Genomic DNA, 13,731 nt, shown 5'->3' on the forward strand with positions numbered 1-13,731 from the left:
TGGTCATCCCCGTGACGGAAAGCAGTTGGGGACGCCCAAACCCAGCTTTCGATTATGCCGATTTGGGTGACCCTGTGAGAAGGATGCCCATCTTCTGATCTGTGTCAAAAAATGGGTGTCCTTCTCTTTCAAAAATGAGACTGATGGTATCCAGAAAAAATAGGACCCCCAACATTTTTACAAATAACCCCCCCCCCCAAAAAAAATTATTACTATTGTTTACAGGTGTTACTGCAACATGCCATAAAAACTCGATGATCCCTGTTTTCAAAGTGTCATCATTAAGATCTGTTTTAGCAAAATGGTGTTTAGCGAAGAAGATACAGTTGCAATTAAATTTTTGTGACAAAATAAGGCATATGGCGCAAAGGGTTGGCTAAGGGAGTTTCCTAAAAAAGGTTGGACTAATGTGCCTCTCCAGTACTATGTAAGCCACACTGAGCTTACAAACAGGTGGGAAAATGTGGGATACAAATGTAATAAATAAATAAATATTAAATGTTTAAACAATTACCAAGTATTTTGAAACTATGTAAGGGGTCCTGTTTTTTTCTAGACACTTTGTAGATTAAGAAGTAACTATTCTATTTACACTTACTGGACTTTTTCACAATGTCCAATTGAATCTGCTAAACTGGCATTTGTCAATAACTCATTCTAAGACATTTCTTAGATTTTTCCAGTCTAAAATGTTAACTCAAACTTTTCCAGTACCTCCACAGAAAACAATCCCCACTCCTGACTATTCCCTTTGTCTCCTACTCCTCCTTGATCTCTGCTCCGCATGGTCTCTGGGCAGGGAACATACTCTGCCACCCATTTACTGATCTCCCTTTGGAGGTGGAGAAGAGACCTTTGGACACTTCCTTGGACAGAATTTCATACTTTCCCCAACAGTTTTTTTTTTAAGAATACCTACCACTGGGGTGTTCCCAGAGTAACCCACTGTGTAGTTACTTTAAGTGGCACATCAAAGGAAGCAGGACACAGCAGCATCTTTCACAGCACAAGGCCACTGAAGCTCAGCAAAGCTTGACTTAGTTTTTAATTTTCCTGTTGCTGATTCATTGAGAAGGAGCTATTCAGAAGGGAACATGCTGGCTGGACTTGGTGGGGTTAGGGGGGTCAGAGAGAGATGCAGGACTGGAAGGAAGGGAGAGGGAAAGATGATGGACCTGGGGGGGGGGGGGGAAGAATGCTTGGAGATGGAGCAAAAAGGAGAGAGTGTGTGCTTGGGAGGGGGAGGGAAGAGGACTGCACTTGGAGAGAGGTAGGAAGGAGAGAGAGAATGCACCAGAGAAGATGATAGTGAGTTCTCGGACGGATGAAGCAGGCGAGAGAAGATGAGTTGAAAGAAAAATGAGGAGAGGAAAGGAGATGGGGGAGAGAAGGTGGAAGAAAGAGACATGGGTAGAGACCGGAGAGGGAGGATGAGGAAAGGGAAAAGGAGAGTGTGGAAAAACAAGGTTTTGAAACCTGTGAACTGTATTAATCTTTTTATGCAGTGTATTTCTCTTGTTTGGCCAGCAGGTGATGTTTGTTTTCTGTTTTAAAGCTGTTGCAGAAAAAACTGTTTTCAATTTAAGCCCTGTGGGAAGGCAACTTGAAGTGCCATTAGACAGATACTTTCAAAATTGGTGCTCTGGGCTCTGATTGGCCCTGGAGTTCAAATCCAGCCAGGAGATACTGGATTTTCCTCAGTCTCAGAGAGGGAGTGCAGAGGGTAAGCATCTCTGCCCTGAGACTGTGTTCAGATCTGTGAGCAGTTATTTTCCTGAACCTCCCAAGGTGCTACCCAGCTAGTGACAAAGTGTTTAAATAGCTTTAATATTGATCCTTATTCAGTTACTTGTTATTGCTTCCTGATTTCACCTTTTTCCTTGTTCACTGTTCTACTTTGATAATAAACACGTTAATTTATTAGCTCTGTTATCCTGGACTGACTAAGAATCCTGGTGGTTTTTTTTGGCTCTGTGGGTGTTTTCTAGGAAAGTATGGCCCCAGTGTCCTAGAAATCACCAGGGAATAACTTAAGAATGGGAGACTCGCCCAGAGGCAAGCAGGACCAGTCAGTGGGAGGAGGATGTCAGTATAGAGCACATGCACAGGTGCAGGCAGGCCTGAGCAGCAGTGCTGGGCACAGACACTCTAAGTGGCCACAGGGTTAGCCCCAGATGGGTGCTAGGTGTTCTGTGACAGAGAAAGACGGGGAGAAGTGAGGAGGAGAGAGGAATGGGAAGGGGCAGAAGGCGGGAGATGATGGTATGGAGAAAATAAGGAAAGAGGGAGTGGTGGAAAAGGAGATGCAAGAAAAAGATGAAAAATAAGGGAATTATGGAGAGGTAGGGAAGACCAGGAGCAGATGGGTGTTTGAAAGAGCATATTTGAAAAGGTATAGGTAGGTAAAGGAAAAACACAAGAAAAAGGGAAAATAAAAGAGAGAGAGATTCTAACATAAGCGAAAGAAAGACAAGATTAAAAAAAAACAGGAAATGCTAGAGAATAAAATGAGTTAAAAAAAAAAGGATTTTACTGGTCAATATTCAGCTGGCAGCCATCAACATTTTTTTAAAATTCTGTTTATTAAGTTTCAAATAAGGTAACAACGTACAAACAAAGATGTACATAAAGTATACAAAATGATATCTGTTAGAAAAGTAATATCTGCAACAATGAGAAACCATGTCATCTCCCCCCCCCCCCCCCACCCACCCACACACACACACACACACACCTACTAATGCATTGTACCCCCAAGGGAAGGAGAAAAAAAAGAGAGAACTTGATCAGATAGTTGGAAGTCGCTCAGTGCCTACTAAGAGCTACTACTGTGACCTGAAAGGGAAGTCCAGAAATTAAGTGTTCAACTGTGCACCACTGGTGTCAAGGTGGCCCAAAAGGGTTCCCATACCTGAGAAAAATGTCACCCAGATACAGAATCCAGGTTATGAACACCACAGCGAACGTTCTTTAGAGATGTACTGGATCATCAGAGACCTCCACTGGGATACTGAAGGCGGCTTTATTAGATACACTTCACCCCATCAGTACAGTGTGTTTAATAAAAGATAGGATTCCTTTCAGCAAAGGGCGAGATATGTCATACTTGGCAAACAAAGATAGAGGCCGTAGCATCATCCACCACCATTTTTTAAGAGCTGACTACTGCCAGCTAAAATAGACCTGGATATTCAATGTGTGGCCATGTCTGGGAGCCAGCATGGAATGTCTGGATCTGCAGTAGCAGCGAGAAATTATATTCAGTGCTGTACCTGCATACCTATGTGGGCAAAATTAGGACTGCCCTTTCTGCAGTGAAACTTGTCTAGTTAGGTATACAAGCACCGGCACTGAATATTGCTGATGTCTGCACCCTGCACTTCCTGATCAGTGCCGTGGAATACTGGCAGCCAGCCTGCTCTGCATGGCTTAAGCAAGCAGGAGTCTCTCCTGCCCACTTATACCATGCTAAATATTGACCCCTTAGAAATCAGAGAGGAGAGAAAATGAGGGGGGAAACCCATGATTTTTAATAGGGAAAGGCTAGAAAAAATGAAAAATCTAAATTAAATTTTAAAATAAACATGAAGATCCTATCCATTTCTGCATACAGTTCAAACTCCTCTTATTGACCTATAAGTGCATTCACTCTGCAGCTCCTCAGTACCTCTCCACTTTCATCTCTCCCTACATTCCTCCCCGGGAACTCCGTTCACTGGGTAAATCTCTCTTTTCTGCACCCTTCTCCTCCACTGCTAACTCCAGACTCCGTTCCTTTTACCTTGCTGCACCTTATGCCTGGAATAGACTTCCTGAGCCGGTCCATCAAGCTCCATCTCTGGCCGTCTTCAAATCTAAGCTAAAAGCCCACCTTTTTGATGCTGCTTTTAACTCCTAACCCTTGTTCACTTGTTCAGAACCCTTATTTTATCATCCAGACTTTAATATTCCCCTATCTCCTGTTTGTCCTAATTAGATTTTAAGCTCTGTCGAGCAGGGACTGTCTCTTCATGTTCAAGTGTACAGCGCTGCATGCATTTAGTAGCGCTATAGAAATGATAAGTAGTAGTAGTAGTAAGATAAGAAGGTATTAGTGTAACCCTATGAGTTAAAACAGTGTTTTTTTTTACCTGGGTGTTGGGTGGGGAGACTGCACCGGGATATGGGCTGGCAGGAGGATCAAGCTGGTGCTGGCTGGGGGAAGTGGTCAGCCCCAGATCTGTGAGCGGGTACTGGAGCTGCTGACATGGGTGGCTGCGCCATGGAGAAATAGGGTTGACAGATCAGTGGCAGGGAAGGCTTGTGTTTAGGCTCAGTTTTGGGCCCAAGAGGTAAGAGGCGGCAGAAAGTAGAACGGCTCTGGGTAGGAAAATTGGGCTGCCTCGGGCCCGACTGGAGCTCTTCTGTGCATAGGCAGTTGTTCACACATATGCAGAGAGGACTCAGAGGCCTGATGCAGGCTCAGAATTAAGGAGCATGGGCCGTGGCCAGTATCATGTCTGGGCCTTGGGGAAGTAGACAGTTTTGGGGAAAGACTGGGAAGGGCTCACTCAAAGATTCTAATGAAGAGGCTTGAGTGTCTCACGGAAACTGAGTGCACATACACATAGGAAGGAACTCCTGGTGCATGCACAGAGCAGAGCCGTGTTATGTGAAGTGTGCTGGCTAAGACAGAAGTAAAGCTAAAGTGGAGAAGATAGAATTTAAGATTAACACTAAAAAGGTATGTATCAGGAGATATGGTTATTTAAATTTTTGTTTTGCTGACTGTGAAAAGTGGTGAGCAGGGTGGAGTGGAGCTTGTGGCTCCTGCTCGTGACTGTTGACTGCATAAACTGGATTGTGTCACCTTCTGCAGGCACTTAAACATTCTAAACTGACAAATTCAGGCAGTTAAGCGGGAACTGTGAAACTGAGTTGTTGTGTGAGAGTGTTTGGGAGGGCTAGCCAGGATAAAAACAATTTGTTTATTTAAAAGGACTAGTTAGTAACCCAATAGTACTCAAGAAAATGATGAGAAAACAAGAAGGCAACTGGTCTACAAAACCACCGTGGAACAGAAGAAAAAAGCAGACCTTATTGAAGAAAAACAGGTCTTTAATGGGTTGTTTCAAAGCTTACAAACAAGTGCCCGACATGGCCATGTTTCACCAGAATTATAGGCTGTGTCATGGGGCAATAGAAACTGTGACAATAAACAAAAACAAATTAATAAGCAATCCAATAAAATAAACCCATGAAAGCTCAAATATGCTGATTACTGCCAAAAAAGATAAAATATCACTTAGTTATATATCTAAAAATAGCGGTAGTGCCACTCCAAACAGATGTATAAAAAAGACATTTAAAGAAACCAGAAATATACTTAATGACTCATGTTTGTCTCTTCTTGGGTCTGTTTGAAACCATAAAAACAAACTTGCTGTGATAGCCTACCTTAAACGCTGAGACCATGTAAATATGTGTTCCAACCACAGAAGAAGCCTCAGCAATTTAAAACTACCTTAAAAACTGTGAGAAACATCATAAAACATAATAAAACTAGTAGGTAACATATCAAAATCATAAAAACTAATGTCAGCACCTCCATTAAATGTCACAAAATAAATGTAAAAATCTTGATGTAAAAATCAGGTAAGCCATCCTCTTAAAACCAAAAACAGGGGCTCCTGTACCAATTGAAACCATAAAAAATGAAAATCTCTAATAAAAACACACCTCCACAATGACAAAACTTCAGAAACTGATAAAAATCTACATAGATTCTAAGGAACAGCTAAAATAGCATAATGGAAAAGCAGGCCTCGTATGATAAAATGGAATAAAAAAAATAGCAGTGCATCATCATCACAAACAAAACTGAGACATCTACATCCTAGTTCAGTTCAAATGGAAACTTTATTGAAATCATGAATGAACCTTTGCTCTGTTTGTAGAAGTAGTCTTAAGTTCCCTTCCCTTCATGAGGGACGTGGTACACTTACCACAAAGAACTGAAAGTCCTCAAGCTTATGTTGTTTGTTTCTCCATAGAGTGTTGTATCAATGGCTTGTTGGCTGAAGATCTTTTTATTACACTTTTATGTTCCAGGATGCGTTTATTCAGAGGATGTATGGTCTTTCCAGTATAAATCAACTGACAGGGACACATAGCAACATAAACCATCCCTGCAGTCTTACAGTTGAAAAATGTAGAGAGATGAAACTTCATTCCTGTGACTGGATGGGTGAACATTTTGATATTAATATTGATTCTGCAAACAGAACAGTTACTACATTTGTGGTATACCACTGGTCTCTGAGTCAGTTGCTGAAAAGATACCAGGAGTGCTGAGAGTACAAGCATGTCTTTGAGACTTTTCCTTTTCTTGTGTGCAATCATGATGTCTTTGTCCCTGAAGTGGTTAATCCCTTGGACAATGTGCCAATGTTTGCAAATGTTTTGATGATATCCTTGGACTGGTGTGTAAATGGTAAGGCACAGATAACCTTCTCATTAGGTTCCTTCAATTTAGGTATTGGCAGATCTTTTCTGTTAGCTTCTGCAGCTCTCCTGTACCCTTTGACAATAGCTTCCATAGGATAACCCTTGGACTGGAAACACCAGGTCATCTCTCTGGACTGTTTTCTGAAGAAGGTGTCTTTAGAGCAAAGCCTCCTGCTTCTCAGAAACTGAATGTATGGCAACTGCGGAAGTCCAAATATTTGTTCACTTTAGTTGGTTTCTTGTGGAGATAAGATGTGAACAGAGCCCTCTTCAAAAATGATCAAGAAGAGGATACACTTGTTATCAAATGACATCTTGAATTTCAAATTACCATCAAACTGATTGAGAGCTTAAAAAAAAAAAACGTTGGAGGTTGCCAACTGACCCCTTCCAAATCATGAGGATATTGTCTATATATCTTACCTGATTTTTACATTGGGATATTTACATTCATTCAGTGACATTTTATGCAGGTGCTTACATTCATTTTTATGATTTTGAGATGTTTCCCACTGGTTTTATTATGTTTTAAGAGGTTCCTCACAATTAAGGCAGTTCTAAATTGCTGAGGCTTCTTCCATGGTTGGAACCCATTGATGACATTGTGAGGCTTCTTCCTTGGTCAGAACCCATTGATGACATCACTGGTATGCACTGGTATGCATATTTACATAGTCTCAGCTTTTAAGGTAGGCTGTTGCAGCAAGAGTTGTTTTTATGGTTTCAAACGGACCCCAGGAAGAGATACATGTGAGTCAGCTAGTATATCTCTGTTTTGTTTTTTTCAATGTCTTTTCTAGGCAGCTGTTTGGAGTGGCACCACCACCATTTTTAGATGTATAACTAAGTGATATTTTATTTTTTTTGGCAGTAATCAGTATTGGTGGAGTTTCACTGGAATCCATCAAGGACTGCAAAGCCAGCTAACAGAGAACTAGATCAGAGTAAAGTGCCTGAGGTATTTGGAAAGTGTGCACATCTGAGATGAATAGGGAGGAAAGATAGAGAGCAAGGAAAGGGGGAAAAAAACAAAATAAATACCTGCATAGAATCCTGTGACAGGGATAGAATCGCCGCAGAACCTGAAAGATAAGAAAGGGGTAGCAAAGGATCAAATTCTTAATTGAGACACTGTAACAATGTTCAACAATTTAAAATAGTTAACAGGGAAGTTTACTAATCTGAAATTATTTTGGTTATGGTGAGTATTTTGTTTCCTGTAACTGAAACACAAATTAATAATTACCATCTGTTTTATTTTTGCAAAAATCAATGAAAATTATAACACCAAAATCACTAATACTTGATAATAAAAAGATTTTTTTTTTACCTTAAGTCCCCTGTTTGGTGTTGAGTTTAATGGGGAACCTATAAACTTTGGCCTTGCTTAACACCAACTTTTTCTAAAGTGTAACACTTAGCTCTATCACCAGGGGCTTTACGTTAGAAAATAATGTTTGCAAATATGTTATTAAATCACACTTTGGTAACTAGGACTGATGAGGTGGGAAGGCTGAGACTGGTGGCAGCAGATCTGGGAGGAGGGGGTAGGATGTGAGTGATTGTGTGTGTGCGCGGTTGAAAAAGATGGTGGGTGTCGGGAGGGGGAGGTGCAGAGAAGAAAACACTGATGAATGTGCATGATCCAATTTAGGCACCCATTCTTACAGTGCCCAAATCATAATTAGTGCCAATTAAGTGCTTGTTGGCTCCAATAATTAAATATTTGTAGGCCATTAATTGATTATTTTGGGAGCTGATCTGGGATCTGCTCCCAAATTTGGGCAACCTTTATAGAATCCAGGGGTAAGTGTATTCTAAAAGCAGAGTGTGCTTAATTCCTTGGTTGCCTTGGAAAACTGTAAAATTTAGTTGTATTTATCGTGCCTTTTCACTGCTAAAAAAAATAATAATTTTAAAAATAATTTTAAAAAATTAAAGCTAAAATGATTTAATAGTGAATTCATTTGAATTTAATTTTTTCAGCATATGTGTATATAAAGTATATTAGATACTGGCAATGTCTATCATTCAGCTTTACGAGGATTACAGCGCAGTACATTAGTATTATTTACATTGCTTGATATACCGCTGTATGCCAGTAACTGGCTTCAAAGCGGTTTACAATAAAACAATCAAGTTGCTGAAGAAAGGAAAGGTGAGGAAGGAATTAAGAACAAGTAGGGTATGCTAAAGAGAAAAGGTGAGTTTTCAATGAAGATTTAAATTCACCAGTTTCTGAACAGAGGGAGGGGAGTTGGAACAAACCAGCAGTTGAAGAACAGAGTGAATGTGTGGGGGTACAAGGAATAAGAAGGCAGGAGAGATAATCTGGAGAAGTTGGAAAGCAGGATTTAAATACTAAGATCAAAATTTTAAAATGAATATGTGCCGAGAAAGGAAGCCAATGTTCTTTATAAAGCAAGGGGGTGATATGATCAAAAGGTTTTGCAAAATAGAAAAGGCGGACAGCGGTGGATTGCACTAATTGAAGACGCTTTAAGGAGTGAAGTGGTAGGCCAGCATATAGAGAGTTACAATAATCTAGATCTGTGATGACAAGAGACAACAGAAGGGCATGTATTGATGGAAAAAATATAACGCACAGCACGTATTCGGTGAAGTGAAAAGAAGGAGGTTTTTACAACAGCATTTATTTGTGGTTTCAATGTAAGTAAACTATCAAAGATTACACCAAGAATTTTAACCGTATCTTTAAAGGGAAGATGACAACAAGTGAGAACAGGGCAAGATGGAGTCTGGGCGCATGGCTTAGGAAAATGAATGGCTGACATTTTTGAGGATTAAGAAACAGATGGTGATCCTGGAGCAAGTGAGATACCTTGAAAAGACAATAAAGTTCAGATAAATCTGTTCATAAGGGAGGAACACAGTAGAGAATTTGTGTATCATCACCAGGACCTGTTAGTGCTTGTACTAAGAATATCAGTAATACAGTGACTTTTTAAAGTATAAGTTGTTAACTGGAAAATCTGATTTGGAAAAGCCTTATTCTGAACTAGGTCCTGGTAAAAAGGGTATAAGGCATAGACTGAGTAAAAGGATACTGAGGTATTGTGGGGTATAAGCATCTCAGATGCTGCACTCGGACATTGTTTTCTGCTGTTGTGCTGCTGCTCAGGGTTGTTTGTTCTTTGTGTTTCCTTACTATTCCTTTATTAATTACATTCTCTGTATTTAGGTAAAGATAAATTCAGGCATTAACAACATAGCCTTACTTGAATTTTGCTGAATAAACTTTTGCATTCCTACTCGTATCATAATGTAGGAAGTATTTCAGAAGCAGTCTACTAAAGTTCAAACCAGCCGCAGAATTAACTGTGCATCTCCCACCAAGCAAACCACTGACTGCTGATTAAGAATCTTCCAGCTAGTAGTGTTGTGTAGTAACTAAGTAAATGTAACTAGTTACTGTACTGTACTTAAATAAAAGTTTTGTCATTTTTATTTGTAAAGAAGTACAGGATAACATTTGTTACTTTTACTGAAGTAATAATTTCACCAGTTTTTATTACTTTCACTCTGTTACATCTGATGCTTGCAGTTAAAAATATAAAGTAAAAGTGAAAGTGAGATGTAAATGACAATTCCTCAGTAAACAATGGAGCTCATTTTCAAAGCACTGAGGCCTAGATGCACTAAACATTTTTCATCGTTAAATGAGCCCTCAAGAAAGAATTTCCTATCCTTTCCATGCACTAAAGCCTATTTTCCGACGACAGTAGCAGCTAACGAAAACTGAATGCAGATGAGTAATTCTTCTACAAATCTCATTGAAATGACATGCACTAACCTTTTCCGATTCGTTTAACGCAGGAGAACACCGTGAAATCTAACGAGAGTCTGTACCTCTCGTTAGGGCTGTCTGCTAGAAGTTAACAAAATCCAATAAAAAAAATAAGTGGGGGGGGGCGAAAACGCGTCAGGGGCGTCCTTTATTGACGCCCCAGGTCGCCGCTGCTCCCCTCTCCCTCAGCACCAAAAAAGAAAAAAAAAAAAAAAGGATCGGGAGGGGGCAAAGGCACTCGTCATGAGCGTCCCGTATGGACGCCTTGCCCCCCCCCCCCCCGCCCTGCTCCCCGCTTCCCCCCCCCCCCCCCCCCGGCACAAAAAATCTCCAATTTTAGCAGCCATGGGCCGGTCCTCCTCCCTTCCTGTATTCTCCCACACTAGCTCTGCCTCCTGCCATGCTCCGGTCCCGTGCCCCGCCTTTGGTCGTGGCTGCTGCTCCCCCCGTCCAACGACCCCCCTCTTTGCCTTACCGGCCCGTGCAGCGCCTGTCACCTCTGCTGCACGGGCAAGAACAGCTGATCGGCGAGTCAGAAGGCCTCCTCAGACGTCCCTTCTTTCTTCCTGGGCCCGCCCTCCTCTGACGTAGGTAAACTACGTGTTTTTTGGGGTTTTTTTTTTTGGTTTGACAGCTGGGCCTTTGTGGCATGCGCAGAGCAGCCAGCATAACGCTTGGGCTGCTCTGCGCATGCTTTAGGCGCTGATTAACGACGGGTTTAACGATTCTGTGATACATCCTACTTTGCAATACCGATCCGAACATTTCTGGAGTGTTTTGGTAGTGCATGCCTCGTTTTTTTTAAAATCGTTAAGCATTTTTACGATTCTTATTTTTTAACGTTCGGTTGATGCATCTGGGCCTTAGACTTACTTCTATGGAACTTTGTAAGTCTATGTGCTTTGAAAATATGCCCACAAATGAAACTTCACAACCAGGGACAGGAGTTTGATATTGCAAATCTCATCATGCAAACAGTGGATCATCTCATCTTAAATTTTGCTATTCAGTGAATATAGCCTATAAGAATAGTGGAGTTGCCTGTGTTTGTTGAACTGGTTACTGGTCTTCAGCTAAACAGAACACTGATGAGTTGGTCACTTTAAAGCAGAGATGAAGCTGACGCTGGTAGAAATTCTTGGTGAGCAGACATATATCTCTATCACAACAGATCACTGGTCATCTCATGGAAAATGTTATATTAGGGAGACTGTCCACTGGATTGATAGAGTCTTTAGAGAGGAAGTCTGCTTGTCTGGTCTTAAAACTGAAAGGTTTCCACACATGTAATGTTATTGCATCAGTTCTTGAATATATTCAGAGTTTGCCATCAGATGAAAAATTGTTAGAACAATAGACAATGATTCCAACTTTGTGAAAGCCTTCTTTGTAATTGGACAATATGACGATGATGATAACGAAGATAAAGATGAAGATGCAACTAATGAATGAGTCAGCACTACTTCTAATGCAGATGATGATGAACAATAATGATGATAAAGTATTCTTTGCTATACGGAAGTCAAGTGTTTCAAACCTGCAGACCCAGTCAGAAGACATCAGTAATACTGCAACCTGGTCTGATTTGAAGAAACTTTTTATTAGACTGAACAATCCACTTCTGCTAGTGCAGTTGTTGAACACCATTTTAGCTGTGCTGGATTAATGACTCACAAGAATACTCACATGAGTGACAGTCATTTTCAAAATTTTAATTTTACTAAAATCAAAGTGGATTGAATTGTAGAGCAGTAAAGTTATTGGGATAAAAACAACAGTTACATTCATTGTATTGCAGTACTTGTACATTTTACTCAAAAAGTATTATATTAGGCAATAACTTTTTTGCTTTCACTTAAGCAACTTTTTTAATGTGTTCTTCACTGTACTTTTACTTTAGTTTTAAAATATACATTTATTTTTACTTAAGTACTTTAAACAACAATGTCAATTAGTGATTTTGCAGCAAGGAAAGAGAAGGCAAGGGATATTTAGCTCTGGCCTTTTTCAGTAGTAGCTCAAGGTGACTTACATTCAGGTATAGCGGGTATTTCACTTCAGGGCTGCTTGAGAAGGGGGGGGGGGCAAGATTCCCCAGGCCCGGCCTCCCCAGGGGGGCCCAGCACCGGGGTCTGTCTCTCTCCTGCTCCTATGTTTTGAGACCCAGGTGATTGCGTTAATGTAATATTCTGAGTCCCAGCACACAGGAGTAGTGAGAGTGACGAGGGAGGAGAAGACGTGGGAAGGTAAGGTGGACAGGGGAGTGGTGGCTGCCCAGGCAGGGAGGGGGGAACATGAAGGGGAGAGATCAAGGGGTGGCGGCGGCCCTGCCCTGACCATGGCTCTGTCTCTCAGAGGCCCTGTTTCCTTTTTTTTCCACAGTCCTCTACTTGTTCCTGGAGAACTTGTAGTGTACACTTGTAACTGAGGCAATGGAGAGTTAAGTGAGTTGCCCAAGATCATAAGGAGCCGCAGTGGGATTTCAACCAGGATTGCCTGATTCTCAGCCCACTGCTCCACTGGCAAGGCTACAATAACCATGCATTTCATTAACCCTTTCAGTTCTTGGGCTGAGGCTGTCCAGATGGTTCACAAAAAAACTTGGCAACCCTAAGGTAGTCCCTATGACTCAGAGTATTACATGAAACCAAAAGAGAGAGGTCCTGATGTGATTTTCAGTTTATTAATGGTGAGATGTAAAGATTTTCTTTCTTTCAGGGCAAACGAGGCAAAGCAGGTCAGAGGTCACCTAGAGGCCCGAGAGGACCAAAGGTGAGTTTTTGAGCAATTTATGAGGCTGGAGTAGATCAAAATAGAACCCTTTTCCCAGAGCCAGTGGGGGTTGTGATGCCCAGAGCCATCTTTTCTTATATTGGGGGCTAATCTTGTGAAATGAGCCATGCACATGCAAACAGAGTTAAATTTTCTGCCAGCCTGGTCACTGGCTAAAGCTAAAGGCCAGCACCACCATTTAACTTCTTAATCCCTATATTCAGTGCCACTGTCCGCAGAGGTAGCAGTGCTGAATATACCGGTAGTTCAGGCCCTGTTTAGTTTTTTTTATTTTTTATTTGCATGAAGTCTTTATTTAACAGGATAACAGAACAATATTGCATCATACACATCGGGTAAGATATACTGCTACTATTCGTTTAACAATCAAGTGTAAGATTCCCAACTCACCCCAGGACACCATCCATGAACGCCATATATTAACCTCAATAAACTTCAGTGTTTTATAAGTACATTTTCTATAACTTTTACATATCAGTAAGACCCCCCCAGCCCCACCCTCTTCCCCTTCCTCCCAGCTACCCTCCCTCCCTAACACCCAAACACTCCCCTTCATTACCCTGCAATTCATATTTTTTTACAGTTCATAGGTTAGACAGTGTATGCTTAATCCATGGACAAAGTTTCCCAAATGGATTGCTATC

At 41.1% G+C, this 13,731-nt stretch overlaps 1 protein-coding gene across 2 annotated transcripts in view; it reads left to right on the forward strand.

Moving 5' to 3' along the window:
- The window catches only part of LOC115472910 (collagen alpha-1(V) chain-like), a 256,126-nt gene that overhangs the window by 192,791 nt on the left and 49,604 nt on the right, over positions 1-13,731 (forward strand). Inside the window, exon 31 of one of the 2 annotated variants that reach the window (XM_030207418.1) lies at positions 13,013-13,066. In XM_030207418.1, the coding sequence (XP_030063278.1) occupies positions 13,013-13,066 (54 nt within the window). Of the gene's footprint in view, positions 1-13,009; positions 13,067-13,731 lie in introns of both variants that reach the window. The other variant, XM_030207419.1, reaches the window with a different exon arrangement.

Source organism: Microcaecilia unicolor, chromosome 6 (genome assembly GCF_901765095.1).
Source record: "Microcaecilia unicolor chromosome 6, aMicUni1.1, whole genome shotgun sequence".
NCBI lineage: Eukaryota > Metazoa > Chordata > Amphibia > Gymnophiona > Siphonopidae > Microcaecilia > Microcaecilia unicolor.